We start from the raw sequence: 22622 nt of genomic DNA, 5'->3' as shown, positions 1-22622 counted from the left end.
CAGATGCACACTCCCACTTTTCTGGAAGGAGTTGTTAAATCTGACATTACAAAAAACAATATGTGGTGGTTATGATTGGGGCTGAAGTTGAATAAACAATTTATGAAAGAGAGAGATAATTCACACCTTTGCCACACCTTTGCAATTACACACCTTTGCCACATTGGCTACAAACATAATCACTGCAACGTTATCGAAAAAATAAGAATCTGATCAGACACAAGGGTTAAGTTGTTGTTCCCTTTCTAATTTCCTCAAAAACATCTAGTCTAGTTAATGTGATCAATATTATTTGACAATTGATGCTTTTTGTTGGAAATTTCAGTCAGTGAGCTCATACTTTGAGCTCATTTAATAGTTAAAATGATTGAGACAACGCAATCTTCTGTCTTTGTTGTGCATGCATGCGTGTGCTCACCACACGCGATACATGTGTCACTATTCTGGCAGTGGCTACTGTTATTATAGTATTGTAATGAAAGGTCTGTTATTTAATGTTTGTGTAAAGGGCTATTTTAACTGTTGATGGGTAGTGCATCAGTAAAGTGAATATGGTATTGTGCTCTTGCTCTGTTTGAATAGGTGGAGAGAGTGGTTAACTGTATTATAATAGTAAATAGAAAAATATGTTGTGCTCTTGCTTTTTTCTTTTTGAAGGTGGAGAGAGTACCATTGCTAGTGCCACAACCGTTTTATTTGAGGTTCATAACAGTACATTGTACTAAGCAATTGTTGGCTCATTAGTTAGTGATTCACATGCACTAAAATTCACCAGAATTCAGGAAATTAAGTCTTTGTAACAAAGAAATTCCGGGTGGGGGACCCCCCGCTTAAAAAGTGGCCTGATTGGGGCTATATTTCGCGCTATATCTCCCGGAATGAATTATTTCCCCAGTCCGGCCCTGGACCAGTGTATACCTTATATCATATCATATTCATATTCATATAATAGTTTACTCTATCAGCATACCAGCATGTAATACGTTCTTTGTTAGAACTCAACTCGTTATTATTTTGCACATAGATTGCAGAAATACGGGAACGTTTTGATTTATATTAAAAGGCTTTGACATTGTAAAACTAAATACGTGGAATTCTGTAAGCATAATACAAGTCATATCACCCACACGATATATGCTCTGTGTCCAGAGCATGTATGCTTTTCATTCATTTAAGACACATTATTGCAAGGGTTTTGTAATACACATACACCCTGGTCTCATTGCAATGCGTTTTTTATTCTTTCTTATACAGTAGGAAGGGGGAAGAACACTATATCGTGGGTGTTCATATGACTTGTATTCTGCTTACAGCTTCGAAATTCCACTTGTTTCGTTTAACGTAAAGCCTTTTAAATATAATCAAAACGTTCCTGTGTTTCTGCGGTCTGTGCGCAAAAAAAATAACGAGTTGAGCTACACGGAGCGCAGTCAGTCAGTACACCCCGTATATTCCGATAACGCTATATAAACCATGCTGCATTCATTCTGAGAGAAAGATCTATTATTCCAAATGCTATTTATAGGGTTTTGACCATAATTACACTACTGTTGCTATTTTACAATGAACTATAATGAATTACGGTTCATACAGAACATGCCAGTGTTGAAACTAATGCACAGAAGCTTATTTCCTTGTTGTAATAATATATTCTACCAACGGGCGCCAGCTATGGTCCGACCGGTGCTTAAATATACGCACAAAGTCAAGCACAAGTTCAAATTGATAAATCCCACACTTTGCTTAGAAATGATCGTACGCACGGGTTACGCACATATCTGTGCGTACGCCACGTTGATAAATGAGGGCCCTGGCTTCCACATCATAAAAGGAGACCCGACCCTCCTCATAATCTACAAACACCCCGATCACCTGTGGTTTCTCTCTCAGGGACAGGGCGAGGACTTCCTCTCCAGCAGCTATATATTCATCACCATTCCTCACAGGATGAGGAAAGTGTGTGCTGTGTCAAGGTCCAGAGTCACATCCACTGCATACTGCATACGGAGGCCACCAGAGCAGTGAAGACCTTGACACTGTCTGGTATCTCTCTCTTTCCTCGTTCTTGCTGAGGTCTACCGAGTGTTTGATCTGTTGGATCTTCTGCACACGCTCCTGGATCATCTGATGAACATCTGCCTCTTGTGTCCTCATCTCATTCTTCCTCTCTCTGTATTCTTTCTCTAGTGTTGTGGGTTTTGTGGTCTGTCTCAGTGCAGAACTGACACACACAGGCCTGGTTAGTCCTACAGAACAGCTCCAGCGGTCTCTCGTGCTTCTTACACATCATGTCCTCCAGGTTCTCCACAGGGTTGATCAGCTTGTGTTTCTTCAAGACTGCAACTCTCTGATGAGGCTCCAGGTGGATCTCACAGTAAGAAATCAGACACACCAGGCAGGACTTCATGGCCTTGATCTTCTTCCCAGTGCAGATGTCACAGGTCACCTCTCCTGGTCTGGCAGGTTGCTGGTCTGGGCTGCTCTCTTGAACGGTCTTCCTGAACTGAGGTGCCATCTCTGATAGGACAATATTGACAAAGATATCTGGTCTCTTATCAAAAGTATTTTTACACATTGGAAACTGGTACAGTTCATCGTTATCCCAGTACTTGGTGATGCAGGTCTTGCAGAAGGTGTGTCCACAAGGGATGGAGACCGGCTCGGTGAAGACATCTAGACAGATGGAGCACAGGAACTGTTCTTCAGAAAAGAGATAGCTGGATGAGGCCATGCCTCTTAAATAATAAATACATTTCCTCATTAATTTTCAATTTAAAGTAACTGTAAATTCAACATAATTAAATCTTCATTTAAAATGTCATACATTTGATACAGTTAACCATTATCGTCTTTTAAATAGACTAGATATAGCGTTGGATTTGCAGTTGGTTTCATAGCTACAGTACAGTATTTGTCTGAGAGACTAGTATGTGAAAACTGGGAAAGCCCAATCAGAATTCTTACCCATTACAAAAGTCCTGCAGGGATAAAAAAATATATAATAATAATAATCTAACCCTAACTAACCTTACTGTCATGTACTTGTCCTAATAAACTAACCTACACTGTAGCACTCAACACTTTGATGAAAATTGTTCTAGGGATGCACCGAATGGGAAATTCTTGGCCGAAACCAATACCGAAAATAGGAAACAGTTGGCCGAAAACCGAATGCCGAAAATGATTAATAGAAATATATATATATATAATGTATTTTTTTTTGTTCAGCTACCTGATTATGACAAAAGACATGATTATGGCAAAACTGAACTTAAATAATATTAATAAAAGTCAAGTGCATTTTCTTTTCTCTGTAGTATAACTACAACCAAGTGCATTCAGAACAAAGCCAAGGTGCTTTAAAACTGCATAAAGATCTGCACACATGAGAGGGAGAATAGCTTATAGCAGACTTAATGATGTTAATGTAGTGGCTACAGTAGATAGACGTAGATGACGTAGCTTAAGAAAGACGAGTGAAAGAGGAACTGAAGCGTTGTTAGCTAGCTTAACGCTAACGTTAGTTAAGGTTTTTAACCGCGACGGGCATATAGTAATGGCGAGGATATAAAGAATGTTAAAAACGCATTTATTGGACGCGTTGCGCGCAGAGTTTACATAGAAACAGCGCGACTCCCGAGTCCCAAGAGGAGTTATCACAGACTGCAGAACGCAGGACTGAAGAGCTCACGTTGCGCATGTAATGACTGAAGCCGCATTTTGATGACATCATCACAACAACACGCGTTAGGTTACAGGTTGTTTCTGTTTCGGTGATATATTTTCGGTGAAAAAACTCTTTCGGCCGAAAGCCGAAAGGCCATTTTTGGCCATTTTCGGCCGAAAACTTTCGGTGGCCGAAATTTCGGTGCATCCATAATTGTTACTCAGCTGATAGAGTTGTGCCCTTCCTGATGACTTGTCATACAGAACTTGTAAGTCGCTTTGGATAAAAGTGTCAGCTAAATGACTAAATGTAAATGTAATTAATGTAATTAAATCCTGTACCATTTATATTAATGATTGTCTCATCTTTGAATGATTGATTGATTGAATTGATTGATTGATTGATTGAAAAGTTTATTAACAGATTGCAGAATGGGTACTGTTGTGAAGGGCCAGATTAAACCGAATATATATATTTATTTATATATATATATTTAATTGTATTTGTATATTCTCTAATATTCCCTGATATCCCTTGTATATTCCTTGTACAATATGCATTGAATATCCATTCTAGCCTACTGAACATCCCATAATAGTCTCCATTCTACTATTGGTCGAGACCTTGGTGCCAGGCTGCCATACCCCTCAGACCCAGTTCAAACGTACCGCTCGACATGTACGAACAAGTCCTAGTTCCGCGTAGGAATTTGGCTACCGCACCACTAATGGGACTATTTGTTCATAGTGCGTATATATACTGCGCTACTAAAGTAGGACTTTCTTTTTCAGTCCAGTTTCTTACCCTCCAATAGAGTCACAGACGTAAAGCCTCCCCGCGACGCCACGTGTGGGAGTAAGGCCAAGTTCGCCTACCATCGGTATTGAGACATCGTGTATATTAATATTTGAATAGTCATATTTGGCACTATATCGTCGAGTTGGACGTAGTCTATTAAGCTAATAATAGTCTGTTAATATATAGTGCTTCGTGCGGTGAGAATACTACCGTAGTCAGTACCCCATCGTTTCGGGCAGAGAACTGGCTGCTTACCCAGGGTGGTTGACCCTATGTGAAGCTGCACCCGAGGAGCCCCAGAGCCGACGAGCGAGTGGACCTGTATACCGGATTATTCTACCGACGACAGCCCGCCTTCCCAGGCACGGATTATGCTTTGGATACTTTGATTATTCCATGGATAAAGACCCCCGACACTGCCGTGTGTTGGAACCCCCCCCCCTGGAGAGGACGCAAGGTGAGGAGACGCTCTGCAAGACGAGGTCGCTTCACGTCTCTCCCCCGTGGACCGGAGAGAGCCGGCCCACAAAGAGTCCACCTGCTTTCATCTGTGGTCCAAGGATCGCCGGCGCATTGAACGGCACTACAGTGGGTTCACCTGGGATACCCTTGGCCGGACGAGGCAGCCGGATTCTACCCCCCCCCCCTCCTACTCCTGTCGGCTTACAAGCGACCGGATTAACCCCCTCTAGTGTATCTAGTATAATCATTAAAGTATCATTGCTGTTATTCCTTAACTATTCCAGGTCGTATATTTACCACCTGCGCCTTCAGAGATTGGACATTCTCTATTGATATACCGACGAATACTCCTTGCCATAAAAGTGCATACTATTTCAATTCATAAATGTAATTAAGTGATTAAGTGCTTATTCTACACACCATCGCTGTGTAGAAATAAAGACCTGTTTCTAATTCGTACATTTGTGTTGGATCCGTTTCATCTACGTGAGAGTGTTCATGATAATATATTTATGCCGTGTACTGGGTGGCCGAATATTAAGTACAAAGGTAGTGGTAGTAAGTATCATATCTAGTAATACAGTCAGGGAATTGTACCCCTCAGTTACAATTGGTCCTTCGAACCGGATGGTAATCAGTGTAATATTAATATAGTGTTATTAATATTGAAATGGCCTATGATGAACACTCCACGAAACGATCCTCCTAACCAACGCCCGCAACGCGAACGACGGCTCCCTCAGTACTTAGAGGCTTACGCTGTCAGTCAACAACCTAGTCTTCTACTAACAGTAAACGCGGTAAAACTAGAAAGTAAAAGTATGTCTAACCCCAACGCCCAGACTACCCCGACCATAGAGGCCCCTACGGGCTCTAATGTAACTGACCAAGTTCACGGTGGGGACCAGTGGGAACCAGACATGACTTCACACCCCGCCAGTACTGAAGAAGTAGTCCCCGATGAGTCCCGGGAGGAATACAACGCTACCGAGAGAGAACTCGGCACGGAAGAAGACGGGGAGAGCACCGTGGAGATAGAGCTCCAAGGCTCCGCAAGGAGTACCCCGAGGGAAGGCTCCCCTATACAACCGCCTTCTCCCAGCGAGGCAGAGAGGACCCTACAGCAGGCCTTCCTCATCAGCCTGAACGCCGCTGCTGAACGCGACCGACTGCAGATCCAGCAGCGAAGCGAACACGAGCAGATACGTCTAGAAATAAGACGCATTCAGATGGAAGAGAATGTGGCCCGAGAACGAGCCGGTGCTCAACGGGACGCAGCGCGCGACAGACAGCAGTCGCAACTAATAGAACAGCTGATCAGACGGACAACACCCTCTCCCTCCGCCAGAGGCTCCAGGAACTCGTCTAGACACACCTCCAGGGCGGCATCCCCTAGCCGAGTAAACAACCCTGAACTTGACCAACAGACGAGGTCTATACCCCCCACAGACCACCTCCCCCCACCGGTCCAAGCGAGACCTAGCAACCGGGAAGGAGCAGCATATCCTGTGGAGAGGCTAAACCAGAGACTACAAGCACTGGATGACCTAACTGAAGACGAAGAGGAAGAGGAGGAGAACCACGCCCAAAGACAGCACAGTACTCTACCGGACCAGGAGGTCCGGTACAGCCCAGGCTATACTCCCGCGGAGCTGCGCTACAGACCCCCGACTCTATACACGGGTGAGCACGACGCACGACCCGCACCGAGGAACAGCACCTGGACAAGCGGGCCATGGTACACTGCCGGTACCAGCCCATACCAAGGAGCGGGAGGAGACTCGCCTAGGAGGCCTCTCCCCCAACGCTCGCCGATGTATCCACAGTCAGCGTCATACATTGGCACGCCTATGGTACCCGACTTCACCCAAGAGAACCGGGCCCAGTATACAGAACTCCGCATGTGTCTGGAGACCATGTTGGTGGATGTATTGGATGAACGCCACAAATACGCCATCCTACTGAAGCACTTAAAGGTACCCCGCGCACATAATATAGCGCTCGCCTACGCGACTTCCACCACCCCATACACAGCAGCGCTGGTAGCATTGGACCAGAGGTATGGGCGCATATGGGATTACGTGATCCAGGAGATCCGACCGCTTACCCCCAGCAATAGACAATCGAGCACTGGACGACCTGTCCATCAGAGTGCAGTCCCTGGTAGGGATGTTGGGAGCGCAAAGAGAGAAGGGGAGGCATGAACTTTACGCCAACTCAAATGTGGAAAGGATCCTGGAGAAGCTGCCGCCCGCTCGTCAGGAGCGCTTTAGGCGGCAGAGGGACCACAGAGACCCGAATGGCCCCGAACCGAACCTCCTCGATCTAGCAGACTTCCTGGCGAGAGAAGTCAGCAGCCTACGGCTAGATACATTCGGACGGAGCACCCCTGGCTCCAGAGAAGGAACCAGACGACTAAATGATGGAAGAAGATCGGTGACTGTGATGCACCAATCGGAGTCAGTACCGAGCAGCAGGAGCCACAGTACCCCCTCCAGAACGGAGAAGTGGAAGATAGTGTGCCCCTACTGTGAGAAAGAACACTGGCTAGCGCAATGTGACTCCTTCCCCAAGCTGAACGCGGAGGAAGCAGGTCAATGGATAAAGTCCAACAAGCGCTGTTTTCGCTGTGCGCGCTCACACATGGCAGCCGAATGCCGCTTAAAGAAAGGGTGCACCAAGTGCGAAGGAGCCCATCTGGACATACTTCACGACAGTAACAGACGGCGCCCTTCACCTGCACCATCCAGCCGCAAAGCGAGCGTCATGTACATCGATCCCGCCAGCAGCAGTGGAGCCCGAGTACTCCTAAAAGTAGTGCGTGTGACACTAAGCTACCAGAATAAAGTCCTGGACACTTACGCCGTCCTCGATGACGGGTCAGAGAAGACCCTGCTGCTCGCCTCCGCTGCGGCCCAGCTAGGGCTGCGGGGAAGCGAAACCCAAATGACAATTCGGACAATAAGACGAGATTTGAAGACGATAAAGGGCGAGAATGTCTCATTCTCTATCGCAGCAAGCGGCCAGCCTGAGCGACGGTACCAGATTGCAGACGCTTTCACCAGCCAAGAAATAGGACTGTCGCGGTACACATACCCCGTCGCCAAGCTGATGGAGAAATATGCACATCTGCGCAAGTTACCGATCCCGCTCATAGACAATGCTATGCCGACCCTGTTGATAGGCTCCGACCATGCAGACCTCATTGTCCCGATAGACCGGGTTCATACCGGACCCCGAGGCTGCCCTGCAGCAGTCGAGACCCGTTTGGGATGGACTCTCCAAGGCCCGCTCGCCAAATCTCTCAACCGAAGTACAGCCACTAGATGTCTCCACTCCCGAGTCACAGAGGGAGAAACCGCACTCCTGCAACACGTAGAGCGGCTATGGACCTTGGAACAAATGCCCTTTAAGAACGGAAAGAAAGACATTCGCTCTAAAGATGACATTTACGCCATTCACCTCCTCGAGACAGGGACCAAGAGAGTCCCGGTCAACGGCGTGTTGAGATACGCCACGCCACTCCTGCGGCGAGAAGGAATGCCTACTTTCCACGCCAAGACAGACGCCACAGAACGGTACCTGCTGAACACGGAGCGGCGCTTAGCCAAGAACCCCGCCCAAGAGAGTGTATACCGCGCTGAGATTGAGAAGCTCATCACAGCGGGACACGTCACAAAGATGGACATTAAAGAGGCTGACCAGACCACTGAATCGTGGTACGTGCCCCACCACAAGGTCCATCACAACGGTAAAGACCGCATAGTATTTAACTGCAGCTACCAGATCGGATCCCAAAATCTGAATAAAGAGTTACTGCCCGGTCCCACACTCGGCCCCTCCCTACTCGGCGTTCTACTCCGCTTCCGCCAGGAAAAGGTGGCCATCAGCGGGGACATTAAAGGAATGTTCCTGCAGGTGAGATTAGTAGAGGCGGACAAGCCCCTGTTACGGTTCCTATGGAGAGAGAAGCCAGGAGATGAGCACCCAGCCATCTACCAATGGGAAGTCCTCCCCTTCGGAACGACGTGCAGCCCCTGCTGTGCGACATTTGCACTACAGAAACATGTAGCAGAGGACCCAGCAGCGGACGAAGAGGTCCGACACAGCGTAAAGAACAGCTTCTACGTAGACAACTGTCTACAAAGCCTTTCAACCCAGGAAGAAGCCGAGGCTCTCCTGATTAAACTCCGCGCCTCATTGATCAAAGGCGGCTTTGATCTCAGGCAGTGGGCCAGCAGCGATCCGCAAGTACTGCGCAGCCTTTCCTCCGAGGACAAGGCAGCCAGCAGCGAGACCTGGATGGCTACAATCCCGGGAGAAGCCCAGGAGATGACCCTGGGATTGGTGTGGCGATTCAAAACAGATTCGCTTCACTACAGACACAAGCCCCTGACTACGGAGCAGGGAAGGCCGGCGGCGGCGCCGACCACCAGACGGAGTGTGTACACAACACTCGCCCGACAATATGACCCGCTAGGATGTATTCTACCGTACACCACCAGGGCAAAAATGATTGTACGAGCATTGTGGGACAAGGACCAGGACTGGGACGACCCCATTCCCCCACACCTTGCATCCACCTGGAGAGAGTGGGAGATGGAGCTCCACTCACTCCCAGGCGTTAATATGCGCCGAAGCTACTTCCCACCCACGGTGAGGCCAGAGACATGTAAAATGGACTTACACGTCTTCAGTGACGCCTCAGAGGTCGCATACGGATCAGTAGCCTACTTGCGGGCCCAAGACCAGGGGGGAGAGATCTACACAGCATTTGTCCTCGCCCGCTCGAGAATAGCCCCACGCAAGCAACAATCTATCCCACGTCTAGAGCTCTGCGCAGCCCTAGCCGGAGCGCACCTAGCCACGCTCATCCAACGTGAGCTCACCATACCGGTGTCTAGAACAATCCTGTGGTCAGATTCCACGACGGTACTCGCCTGGATCAAATCGGACTCATGCAAGTACAAAGTCTTCGTGGGAGTCAGAGTCACCGAGATCCAAGACTTAACCGAAGAGTTAACCGGAGAAACAGAGTGGCGCTACGTTGATACAAAACAGAACCCAGCTGACGTCATCACCCGGGGGATGCCCCTGGATGACCTCACCCGTCGCAATGTCTACAGTGACGGCCCCGCATTCCTAAGACTCCCGGAAGGACAGTGGCCCATGCCTATCCCGAGGGAAGCAAGTCCAGAGGAGGTGGAAATTAAGAAGTCTGTGTTCTGTGGATTGAGCACCGTAGCCTCCACCGACCCTAACATAGACGATTGCACGTCCATAGAGAGTGCACAACAAAGAACATTCCTGCGGTACCACCCGGAGTGCAAGTCCCCCGCTGATATGTCAGCAGCTAACTACGAGGAAGCAGAATTGCTTCTACTGCAGCGAGCCCAGAGAGACTCGTTCCCCGATGAATTGGCCTGTCTACAGGGAGGAAAGCCCGTCCCATCCGACAGCAGATTAATTCACCTGGCCCCCGAGAGCGACGCTCATACCCTCATCAGAGTGGGTGGTCGCCTACGCAGAGCCCCCAATCTACCGGATGACATTAAATACCCGATCGTATTGAACAGCCGACACAAGGTCACAGAGCTGATCATAAAGAAATACGATGAGGATGTACATCACGCAGGAGCAGAAAGAGTCTTCGCGGAAATCAGACGTCGTTACTGGATCCTACAAGGAAGAGAGGCGGTACGACGCTTCCAGCGAACATGTCTAGACTGCCGCAAGTGGCGCGCGCAGCCCAGCATACCAAGGATGGCTGACTTTCCTTCATGTCGCCTCCGAATCGGTGACAAGCCATTCCACTCAACGGGTATGGACTGCTTTGGCCCGCTGCACATAAAGAAAGGAAGAGGAACCGAGAAGCGGTGGGGTATTGTATTCAAATGCATGACCACCAGAGCGATACACATCGAGCTTCTCCCGACCATGAGCACAGACTCATTCCTTATGGCCTTCCGAAGATTCACATCACGGAAAGGAAGACCGTCTACCCTATTGTCCGATCATGGGACAAACTTCAAAGGCGGCGAAAGAGAGCTGAGAGAGAGCTTCCAAGCTATGGGCCCAGAACTTAAGACCCACCTCGCTCCAGCACAGGTTGATTTCCAATTCAACCCCCCAAACGCACCCCACTTCGGTGGCACTTGGGAACGAGAAGTGCGCTCCATAAAGACAGCCCTGTACGCAGTACTTGGGGCCCAGACTGTGGCGGAAGAAGTCCTAATGACAGTCCTCACGGAGATTGAGGGAGTACTTAACTCGAAGCCCCTCGGATATGTCTCCAGTGATGTGGCGGATATCGACCCAGTTACCCCCAACACATTCCTGATGGGACGGCTAGATCCTGCATTACCACAGACAATGTACCGGCCTGAAGAAGCGAACGGCCGACGAATGTGGAGGTACAGCCAAGTATTAGCCGACAAGTTTTGGAACAGTTTCCTACTGCACTACCTACCGTCTCTACAGACCCGCCAGAAGTGGGTAAAGGAGAGAGACAATTTGACAGAAGGAACAGTCGTCATGATTATTGATCAATCACTGCCCAGAGCTATGTGGCCGGCCGGCCGCGTAAGCAAAGTGATCACCGGTGCCGACGGCAAGGTCCGAGCAGCTGAAGTGCTCGTCCAGGGTCGCACTTACACCCGTCCCATGGCAAGGCTCATAGAACTGCCTCGACTCCCAGACACAATCGATGATGACCATGACCCTACAACCCTATGACTTTGTGAAGTTGACTGACCCCTACAGCAAACCCTTATGTGTAAATAGACAACGCGATTAATCTGTCTCTGTTTAACTGATTAGGTCTGGGACCTATTCAGGGGGTGGCTGTTGTGAAGGGCCAGATTAAACCGAATATATATATTTATTTATATATATATATTTAATTGTATTTGTATATTCTCTAATATTCCCTGATATCCCTTGTATATTCCTTGTACAATATGCATTGAATATCCATTCTAGCCTACTGAACATCCCATAATAGTCTCCATTCTACTATTGGTCGAGACCTTGGTGCCAGGCTGCCATACCCCTCAGACCCAGTTCAAACGTACCGCTCGACATGTACGAACAAGTCCTAGTTCCGCGTAGGAATTTGGCTACCGCACCACTAATGGGACTATTTGTTCATAGTGCGTATATATACTGCGCTACTAAAGTAGGACTTTCTTTTTCAGTCCAGTTTCTTACCCTCCAATAGAGTCACAGACGTAAAGCCTCCCCGCGACGCCACGTGTGGGAGTAAGGCCAAGTTCGCCTACCATCGGTATTGAGACATCGTGTATATTAATATTTGAATAGTCATATTTGGCACTATATCGTCGAGTTGGACGTAGTCTATTAAGCTAATAATAGTCTGTTAATATATAGTGCTTCGTGCGGTGAGAATACTACCGTAGTCAGTACCCCATCGTTTCGGGCAGAGAACTGGCTGCTTACCCAGGGTGGTTGACCCTATGTGAAGCTGCACCCGAGGAGCCCCAGAGCCGACGAGCGAGTGGACCTGTATACCGGATTATTCTACCGACGACAGCCCGCCTTCCCAGGCACGGATTATGCTTTGGATACTTTGATTATTCCATGGATAAAGACCCCCGACACTGCCGTGTGTTGGAACCCCCCCCCCTGGAGAGGACGCAAGGTGAGGAGACGCTCTGCAAGACGAGGTCGCTTCACGTCTCTCCCCCGTGGACCGGAGAGAGCCGGCCCACAAAGAGTCCACCTGCTTTCATCTGTGGTCCAAGGATCGCCGGCGCATTGAACGGCACTACAGTGGGTTCACCTGGGATACCCTTGGCCGGACGAGGCAGCCGGATTCTACCCCCCCCCCCCTCCTACTCCTGTCGGCTTACAAGCGACCGGATTAACCCCCTCTAGTGTATCTAGTATAATCATTAAAGTATCATTGCTGTTATTCCTTAACTATTCCAGGTCGTATATTTACCACCTGCGCCTTCAGAGATTGGACATTCTCTATTGATATACCGACGAATACTCCTTGCCATAAAAGTGCATACTATTTCAATTCATAAATGTAATTAAGTGATTAAGTGCTTATTCTACACACCATCGCTGTGTAGAAATAAAGACCTGTTTCTAATTCGTACATTTGTGTTGGATCCGTTTCATCTACGTGAGAGTGTTCATGATAATATATTTATGCCGTGTACTGGGTGGCCGAATATTAAGTACAAAGGTAGTGGTAGTAAGTATCATATCTAGTAATACAGTCAGGGAATTGTACCCCTCAGTTACAGGTACAGTACAGTACAGCTCAATACATACAATTGTTAAGGGGATGCAGACCAGAGAAAGACTTTCGTCTTGTTTACATCAGGGTCCCCCATTTTCAATTCATCATAACATATATGACATACATGACATACAGATAGACAGTACTGCTACATCTATACATTTATGACATATCAGATTTGCAAATACAGTACTGTTTGTGATACAAAAGTGTCCAGAAAAGGAGTGTATATACATTTGGCATAGAAACTGTACATTGGAGGAGGTTGGTTGGGTGGGGTGGGGTTGGGTGGGTTGGGTGAGGGCTGTACATTGGAGGTGGGGGGGGTAAGGAATGGATGTAAAGTTCATCTTTATGCAGAGATGACACCTGTGTATTGTATTGCTGCCTCTGTACTAGCCAATGATAACCTGCAACTCTCATTTAATGTTCTGCAAGATGTGCTTGTTGGCATTAAGCTTGTACTTAATGCAAACAAAACTAAATTAATAATGTTCTCTAGGGGCTAGAGATATTGTTTACAATGATTTGCATATATCGTATATTAATGGGTTTGTCATCGAACAAGTTACAGAACACAAATATCATGGCATCTGGCTTGATGATAATTCTTGTACAGGAATAGAACCAGCTTCTCTATGATTAGCAGAACGAGGGTAGTCTATCTATCTTGGATTATGGAGACGTGGTTTATAGAAATGCTGCTCCTTCCACTCTGAATGAAACCTCTAGGCACAGTCCTTCATTCTGCTCTCAGATTTATTAGATTAGATTCGTTACATATATATATTATACGTTATATATTATACATTATTACACAGTCCCTTGTCCCACCATGTAAAATTCCTACAATTAAGTCTGTCTCACTTTTCTCTAGCAAAACGCTTCTCTACAAGTATCTCACTCGGTGCATCACAGTCATGAAAGGGCCTCGGATCAAACAGGGACCAACATGTAACCAAACGAGAACTGTACCTGTCCTGCAGACCATGATAGTCAGCAGAAATAGCCACTGCTGAATAGTAAATATTATTCATTGCTGAAGATTCATATACATATTAACTGACCTGCGGTTACTTTAGTGTCTTCAGTTCACAAGGCTAGAGAGGTAACTTGTTTCTGTTCAATAACTATGTATGTAGACTAGCGAGTTAGTTTACTTTCACTTTCTAAGGCCATGTCCTCACGTATCTGGATCTTTTGCCAAACGGATATTCTCAGGCTCTGTTTAAAATAAAATCCCTGTCCACACCACAGTGTTAAATAAAAAAAAAAACATCCAGACACAAACACATAAACGCATATGAATTGCTCCAACAAGCATGCGGGCCAGCAGGTGGCGATAAGCGATGTAGGTCAGGACGACTGAGAAACATTGGTTCACCCAGCCCACTTGACCATTCCTAGCATTTCCATTGGCTATATTGACCTGTTTATTGCACAATGTTGTCTATTGGATTCTATTATATGTTGTACTACTGTATTGCACATCGTTGCGGGCAAGACCACCCGCATTTCATTGCATACTTGTATGCCGTGACAAATAAAAACTCTTGACTTGACTTGACATACAAGATGATAAATAGATAGATATAGCGGAGGATTATGCAGTCCAGAGGAAACAACCAATCTAGATATGTCACGATTCAATGCTTTACTTCTGCGTACTGGGCGACGGAGAGATACAATGTCAATGTTGAGATCACAATCTCCTAGCCCCTTTCGTGACTGTGATGCACCGAGTGAATCCACAGTCACTTGCTCCTGAATAGGAAACCAACCTAGATTTACCATGAAGGACTGGTTCTAACCGAACCGTTCGTTATACAAGTATCACAGAGACGTTTCAAAGGTACTCAGAGTTGCACGAGGGTTTCGGACAGACATACGGAATGGTTTGAAATCTCTGCGTTGCTAATAAACATTTTAAATATTCTTTATAAACTGCTCAAAACGACATTATTTCCGGCGTTGGGTGCATGATGCGCATGCGCTGTGATCACACCAGGCAGCCAACGCCGGAAATAATGCCGCTTTGAGCAGTTTATAAAAAATATTTAAAATGTTTATTAGCAACGCCGAGCTTTCAAACCATCCCGTATCTCTGTTCGAAACCCTCGTGCAACTGTGAGTACCTTTGACATTTCTCTGTGATACTTGTATAACGAACGGTTCGGTTAGAAACAGTCCTTCAGGGTAAATCTAGGTTGATTTCCTATTGAGGAGCAAGTGACTGTGGATTCACTCTGCATCACAGTCACGAAAGGGGCTAACAATCTCCGGATTCTGAAACTAAATGGCGAGTCCTTATCACAAAGCAAACTATATATATACTAATTACAACAAGACATTCATTAATTGCATTGTACTGTTCACGTGTGGTGCCGTCGTCGCATAAGTAAGGATAGTTTGAATGACATTTCAGCACCAAGTCCACCGAAGTTATTATTACTTCAAAGCGCTACTGCCTATATGGATAAAACAAGGTGTAATAAGGATGTTTTAGGTGGTGGTAGTTTCCCTGTTAGGACATTATAGCTGAAATATATAGCCTAGCTAATCTATAGTCGGTCTGATATATATTAGAGAAATAGTAAAGTAACATTCGCCAAACAATCTGACGGGCCAGATATTATTACGGCCCGCCAGTCTGAGCATGCGTAGTGAGCTGTGGCGTCATCGTTTATCTAGACTATAGGCTTGTTCAAGATGGATTTCGGTTTGCCTCGACTAGTAGACGAGAGTAGCCGAGTGAAGCCGGGGGAGGAGTTAAGAGGGCGGACACTGCCGATTTCACGAGAGCCCCTCGCCTAGTCTCGCGCGGCAGATACGCTTTCACGTCACCACACACACATTACACACCTGTCCAGCTCATTATAATGCGATGGCCGTGTGCAAAATTAGATCAGATTCAAATGTACAGCATGTACACCATATACTGCTACAGTGGAATATACTATTCATATACCATAAAATGTATAGTATACCATCTTGTTGCGCGCTCCTGGCCGCACGCACACACAACACGCTGCTGTATGTGTATGTGTGTCTGACAGCTTGAAGTTTATCATGATGATATGATGATAAGTTGATAACGCATAACATAATAAAGTTTTCAATCAATCAAACGTCTCATAACTCCCTGGCTGTCACATGGCTGGTGACTGACAACTTTTCTGAGCCAATAGGCGCTTTGCGCGACCGTAGCAAGTCGCTTCCCAGCCGGGAGCAGCCGGCTGAGAGGTACTGTGGAGCCTCGCTCTGAATGCTGCGCGCGGCTCGCTCCCGCGGGAGTTCCGCGCCTCGCCTCGCCAGATTTTCAGAGCAAATCGGACAACATTCTAACCGTCATGCAACGCGCTTGGCGAGGCCGTAGTAAAACCTGCGCAGATCTGCGTCCGCCTATCCCATCTTGAACAAGCCTTATGCGTTTACAGTGGGCTTGTTCAAGATGGGATAGGCGGACGCAGATCTGCGCAGGTTTGACTACTGCCTCGCCAAGCGCGTTGCATGACGGTTAGAATGTTGTCCGATTTGCTCTGAAAATCTGGCGAGGCGAGGCGCGGAACTCCCGCGGGAGCGAGCCACAAGCAGCCTTTAGAGCGAGGCGCCACAGTACCTCTCAGCCGGCTGCTCCCGGCTGGGTAGCGACTTGCTACGGTCGCGCAAAGCGCCTATTGGCTCAGAAAAGCCAAAGAAAAAGCCACGTGACAGCCAGGGAGTTATGAGACGTTTGATTGATTGATTGATTGAAAGCTTCATTAACCGATTGCAGAATGGGTACACTACAGTACAGTTCCGGTCTAAACATAACACATTCCATGTCCACAGTAATAAATAAATGAACCAGAGACATAGTATTATACATATTATCATCTTACATCTACCTCTGTATGCATTACATTCTGTATTAGCACTCCGAGATTGTTTCACAATGAAAAGTGCTTTATAAATAGAATTATTAATTATTTCCTTCCCATTATTACATGAACTGACACTCATTCCTGTCCACTGTATTGACCTTTATTGTGCCTTGCTGCAAGCTAAGTTTCCCATTGTGCCACAATAAATATCTGAATTTAACTGAACTGATCATTAAAGTGGGATTAGTGGTGCATGGATATAGACAGGCCACATGTACATTGGCCATTCGGAATAGTTACCTCAACATGTGTGCCGGCTCCTTAGAACCACTCAATCCCAATCATTTAATACACATGTGCCACTCAGAAACATCCAATCAAGCAGGTGTGGTACCTCATTAGGGCTTACCTATATAAAGCTACCAAATGAGATAACTTTCCTCTTGGACAAAAATGAAAAAGGCTGTGATACTCAAGGACTCTCTCGGATCGCTTAACCTCATGGTTACCCCAGCCATGGCAGAGAAACTAGTGAATGGTGAGTACTTCTTCTCCTAAATTACATGCTATACCATGTTATTTGATACTCTATCTTGTCTAGCACAGTCTCTGGAGCGTAACAGTAAGAAGCATTTTGTATGAAAGTATTCTGTACGACAACTATTAAAGAAACTTGAAACTTGAGTAAACAAGTAAAGTGTAAATCAAATGTCATGTAACAATTATTACTGTAGGAAGGGACTTTGTTATTTGACACATCTGCTTTTTCAGATCAAAGATATGCAGCTCAGACGATGGCTGAAGTCAGAGGTATGGGAAATCATTCAAAAGCAAATAAATGACTCATTCAAATGTTTATATCAATAACTTTTATTGTGTTTCTCCATTCATGTAATCAGCTTCATTGGCAGCTGCAACCCCACGAGCGCTCACTCCACACCCCCCAGTAGCCAGGCCACCTTCAGTGCTCACTCCACACCCCCGCAGTAGCCAGGCCACCCTCAGCCCCCACCCAGTACCCTCCAGTAGCCAGGCCACCCTCAGCCTCCACCCAGTACCCTCCAGTAGCCAGGCCACCCTCAGCCTCCACCCAGTACCCTCCAGTAGCCAGGCCACCCTCAGCCTCCACCCAGTACCCTCCAGTAGCCAGGCCACCCTCAGCCTCCACCCAGTACCCTCCAGTAGCCAGGCCACCCTCAGCCTCCACCCAGTACCCTCCAGTGGCCAGGCCACCCTCAGCCCCCACCCAGTGGCCAGGCCACCCTCAGCCCCCACCCAGTGCCCTCCAGTGGCCATTCCACACCTCACACCTGCATCTCCACGACAGTCAGGTCTGTACAAACCAGGTACATTAACCAAAATTACAACCTAAATAGAGCAAAGGAAATCTGTTTGTCAACACTTGTGTCTTTACAGACTTCACACGCAACACAATCATGCTGCTCCTGGAGCTGACTAGGACCCACCAACACCTCTACTACCGGAACAAGATAGCGTTCTACAAGAAGCTGGAGGAGGACTTCAAGGGCCGTGGCTACAACATGACAATAGAGAAGCTGAGGAAGAAACTGGGCAACATGCTCATCACCTACAAGAGGGCTAAGGACCGGAGTCACTCTACAGGAGGGGGGAGCATAACCTGGGAATACTATACAGTATGTGCAGTTTGTTAATGCATTTCCAGTTGTAGCTTCTTTTCCAGTTGGAGCTTTTTCTTAACAACTGTGCTCTTCCACAGATAATGGATGACTTATTTGGGTCCTGTGGGGTCGGGAAGGCACCACCAGGCACCATCGTGTCAAGCCCTCTATTCCCCATGAGGAGGGGTTCGAGTGCCAGTGCCACATCCTCTGAGCAACTCCCCAGCTTCCCTGAGGAGCAGCCCGGTCCTGGTGCTCCAGAGGTCCCCGAGGAGCAGCCCGGTCCTGGTGCTCCAGAGGTCCCCGAGGAGCAGCCCGGTCCTGGTGCTCCAGAGGTCCCCGAGGAGCAGCCTGGTCCCTCCACGGCCCTGCCCAGAACCACGGCCCTGCCCAGATCGGCAAGTCGGAGGGAAGTCCTGCGCATCAATCGTCCGCGTTTCGCTGAGACGTACGATTCTCATGCGGAGAGGCGGACGGTGGCGTTGGAGTCCATGGCGATGCCCGATCAGGACCGACGGAGAAGGACAAAGGAGAGAAGGAGGAGAGCATTTGAGACACAACACTTACTTCTCGCCCAAACCAATAACACACTTTTAACTAGTCTCAACCACGGTGTCACCCAACTCACTAATACACTCCAGGAAATGGTCAGCCAGCAGAGGACACTTATAACACTCTTGTTGTCACGGGCACCACAGTCACCAGGTAACTAACACTTCATGCATACATGCCACTTTTGAGTTTCTTTTTTCAATCACAGTCACCAGATAACTAACATTTCATCCATGCATGCCACTTTTGAGTTTCTTTTTTCAATCACAGTCACCAGATAACTAACATTTCATCCATGCATGCCACTTTTGAGTTTCTTTTTTCAATCACAGTCACCAGATAACTAACATTTCATGCATGCATGCCACTTTTGAGTTTCATTTTCTTTTTTTGCAATGTTTTGGTTGTCACAGTTCCTGCCTGGATGTGCTCTCTCTCTCTCTCTCTCTCTCTCTTGTCCTTCCCCTGCAGGGCCACTGGAGGGTACTGGGTGAGCACTGAAGGTGGCCTGGCTACTAGAGGGCATGGAGTGTTGGCTGAAGGTGGAATGGCCACCGGGGGGCATGGAGTGTTGGCTGAAGGTGGAATGGCCACTGGGGGGCATGGAGTGTTGGCTGAAGGTGGAATGGCCACTGGGGGGCATGGAGTGAGCGCTCGTGGGGTTGTAGCTGCAAATTACATCAATGGAGGAACACAATAAAGGTGTTATTAACACAAACATTTGAATGAGTCATTTATTTGCTTTTAAATGATTTCCCATACCTCTGGCTTGCTATCTGAAAAAGCAGATTGTATCAAATGTCTGCATATTGGGTTCAGTACAAACCGTTATAGTTGTAGTGTCTGTGTCAAAGCATTTCTTTTATTCCCTGCTAGCCAGGGAATTCTAAACAGAATGTATTCAAGGTTTCTAGCACTAACAATGTTGTCTCACAACAAATGGGGCAGTGGTTGGTTGGCCATATTCATCCCCTTGACGTGACTCAGTACCTCTGGGGACCACTGATGCTCCGAGATCCCCTGCTGGTTTAGCCTGGCTTTTAAATCTCCCAGTTTCCATGAGCTGCCACACGGAGGCACAGCAGGAGTCTTGATGATGAAATACACTGTACAGAGTCAATGCATGTAATCCATGCCTGTTGACAAATACTCAATATGTGCATCACATCACCCTGTGGGATATGGCCCACCAGCTCACAAAAAAGGGGAGGGTGGGGGGCTAAAAAGAAAAGGGGAGAGTGGGGGGCTAAAAAGAAAGGGGGAGGGTGGGGGGGCTAAATGAACAATCAAGTGTGTGTCATTGGCAGAGGTGATGTTTACAAACTGAGACAGATTAGATCCCTACGATGATTTGCACCTCTGTCCTGGTCTACTGCTGGTGGCTCGTGATCGGCTTCTACCTCAACATCCTCTTCAACTTGGTCAGTGGGCTCTATGCATATATTGTGCAGGATGCAACAGGCAAAGACTGCTGCGCTGATGTGTCCTGTATCCCTCATATGCAAGCATCTAAGCCTCCTGAACTTGTTCTTGAGGATGCCGAAGGAATGCTCGATCACCACACGAGCAGTATTCAACCTCTTGTTATACCGCCTCTGCCTAGCAGTCAAATGCCCGTTGTCCCTGTAGGGCTTCATGAGCTGGGGCATTAGTGGGTACGCAGAGTCCCCAATGATGTGCATCCCCTCCGGCACCAGGGACTGGGGATCTGCTTCTAGCAGCCGGCCAACCTCCGACACCCGAAATGCTCTCGCATCGTGCCAGCTACCAGGGTCGCCCACACTAACGTGACAGAACCGCCGATGGCTGTCACAGTACCCAGTGAGTATGACTGAATAGAACCCTTTCCTATTCAGGTACACCACTGGGTGTGGTCTCACCATGGGGATGTGGCAGCCATCCACGGCACAGACCGTGTTGGGGAATCCTGCTGCCCTGAATCCTAGCTCTGAGGAATGTAGCGCTTCCCCTGTGGGCCAGGAAATGTGATGGGACATGTGTGCATTCACTAGTGCACAGAAGTCGTGCAGGTGTTTGCACACTGTGGATTTTGTGGTGTTGAATCGATCTGCAACACCCCTATAGGACTCTTGATTCGACAGAGTCCACAGACATGCCAGCACACTGCGATTCAGTGGCAACTTTGTGTGCAGTGTGTTGTTGTACACAGGGCCAATGGCAGTCATCAGCTCCTGAATGGTTGAGGAAAGAGCAAAGGGGAGTGATTTCCATTCAATGGTGTAGCAGCATGGGCTTTAATACTGTAATAGCCAACATAGAATGTCTGCTGATTGTATACATACCTCCACGTGCCCACGGGAGAGTCTGAAGTGACTTCTGAAGTCTGAAGGGGTATAACGTGGGACCACCTCTTCGACGAAATAGTTGATCTTGGGAACCGATCTGGAACAGAAGGCAACTTCAGCATAATGTTTACTTTAACTACTACTATCTCAGTGTAGGCTAATACAAATGGCAACAATGTACTGGCGACATTTTAAGTAGCCTTGCTTGGACCTTGTTGGAAATGTATTTACAAGTATATGGCATGCACCATTTGATTGATCTGTGAAGTGCATTTAGGAAATGTGTCGTGATTGTACTTGTCGATAGGGAAAACAATATTAGGAGGGGGGCAAATGTGTAGGAGTTAATATGTATTACACTTGATCAAGTGGAGCAAGATTGGCCCCCATTTCTTAAGAGGGGTGTGGTATTACATGATGTAGAATCTACCTATTACTGGAAATGCTTTGTACAACCACAACACTAGATTAAACGCTTTTATTCAATTGCAAAATCACTGAAATAACACTTGTACTGCTACAGCAGATGAATGAATGAATGAAAACCTTACTGATTGCAGGATGGGTACAATACAGTACGGCTCAATACACACAATTGTTGAGGGGATGCAGACCAGAGAAAGACTTTCGTCTTGTTTACATCGGGGTTCCCTATTTTCAATTCATAATGATGGATTACCTCCACGGACGACGTCCTTCATGTACATCATCATACACATCGTGTCCATGGTCCTCCAAGAGTTGTCGGACTTCAATGGCATCGAACTCGTCAGCAACAAAGAACATGCGTGCGACGTGTTGTCGTGTCATTACGACTGGGCGAGCAGAACGGTCTCGAACTCTCGTGCAGGAAGTGTCCGCCCTCTTAACTCCTCCCCCGGCTTCACTCGGCTACTCTCGTCTACTAGTCGAGGCAAACCGAAATCCATCTTGAACAAGCCTAGTGGCTGCACGGATCCACTGAACGGATATTTTGGAAAATCTTCACTTTAAAATGCGTTTGAGAAAATCTCCGTTTATGTCTCTGAAAACACCCTTTACGTGTGGATGAAAGGCCCAATC

The 22622-nt window shown here is 47.3% G+C and overlaps 2 protein-coding genes across 2 annotated transcripts in view; both read right to left on the bottom strand.

The window, feature by feature from the left end:
* Window positions 1-2731, bottom strand: part of LOC311248884 (uncharacterized protein) — a gene marked incomplete at both ends in the record, with an annotated part of 89740 nt that extends 87009 nt beyond the window's left edge. The window contains one exon of the mRNA XM_084338113.1: window positions 2206-2731. Within this exon, the coding sequence (XP_084194239.1) occupies window positions 2206-2731 (526 nt within the window). The remainder of the gene's footprint in view (window positions 1-2205) is intronic.
* Window positions 2732-20532: 17801 nt separating this feature from the next.
* LOC311224307 (uncharacterized protein) lies at window positions 20533-22355 on the bottom strand. Its single transcript, XM_084309235.1, has 3 exons — window positions 22240-22355; window positions 21558-21657; window positions 20533-21446 (listed from the first exon to the last, which is right to left on the bottom strand). The coding sequence occupies exons 1-3, from the start codon at window positions 22344-22346 to the stop codon at window positions 20571-20573; spliced, it is 1083 nt and encodes a 360-aa protein (XP_084165361.1). The 5' UTR covers window positions 22347-22355; the 3' UTR covers window positions 20533-20570.
* Between the last annotated feature and the right edge of the window lie 267 nt (window positions 22356-22622).

This window comes from Notolepis coatsorum, assembly GCF_963971535.1.
Source record: "Notolepis coatsorum genome assembly, chromosome: 2".
Taxonomy (NCBI): domain Eukaryota; kingdom Metazoa; phylum Chordata; class Actinopteri; order Aulopiformes; family Paralepididae; genus Notolepis; species Notolepis coatsorum.
This window is presented reverse-complemented; position numbering and strand designations above follow the sequence as displayed.

Coding starts and splice junctions, on each gene's coding strand:
- LOC311224307 (XM_084309235.1), bottom strand. CDS start 22,346: ATGTTCTTTGTTGCTGACGAGTTCGATGCCATTGAAGTCCGACAACTC. Junction 21,658..22,239: donor GAAGGACGTCGTCCGTGGAG/GTAATCCATCAT, acceptor CTTCTGTTCCAG/ATCGGTTCCCAAGATCAACT. Junction 21,447..21,557: donor TCTCCCGTGGGCACGTGGAG/GTATGTATACAA, acceptor TCAACCATTCAG/GAGCTGATGACTGCCATTGG.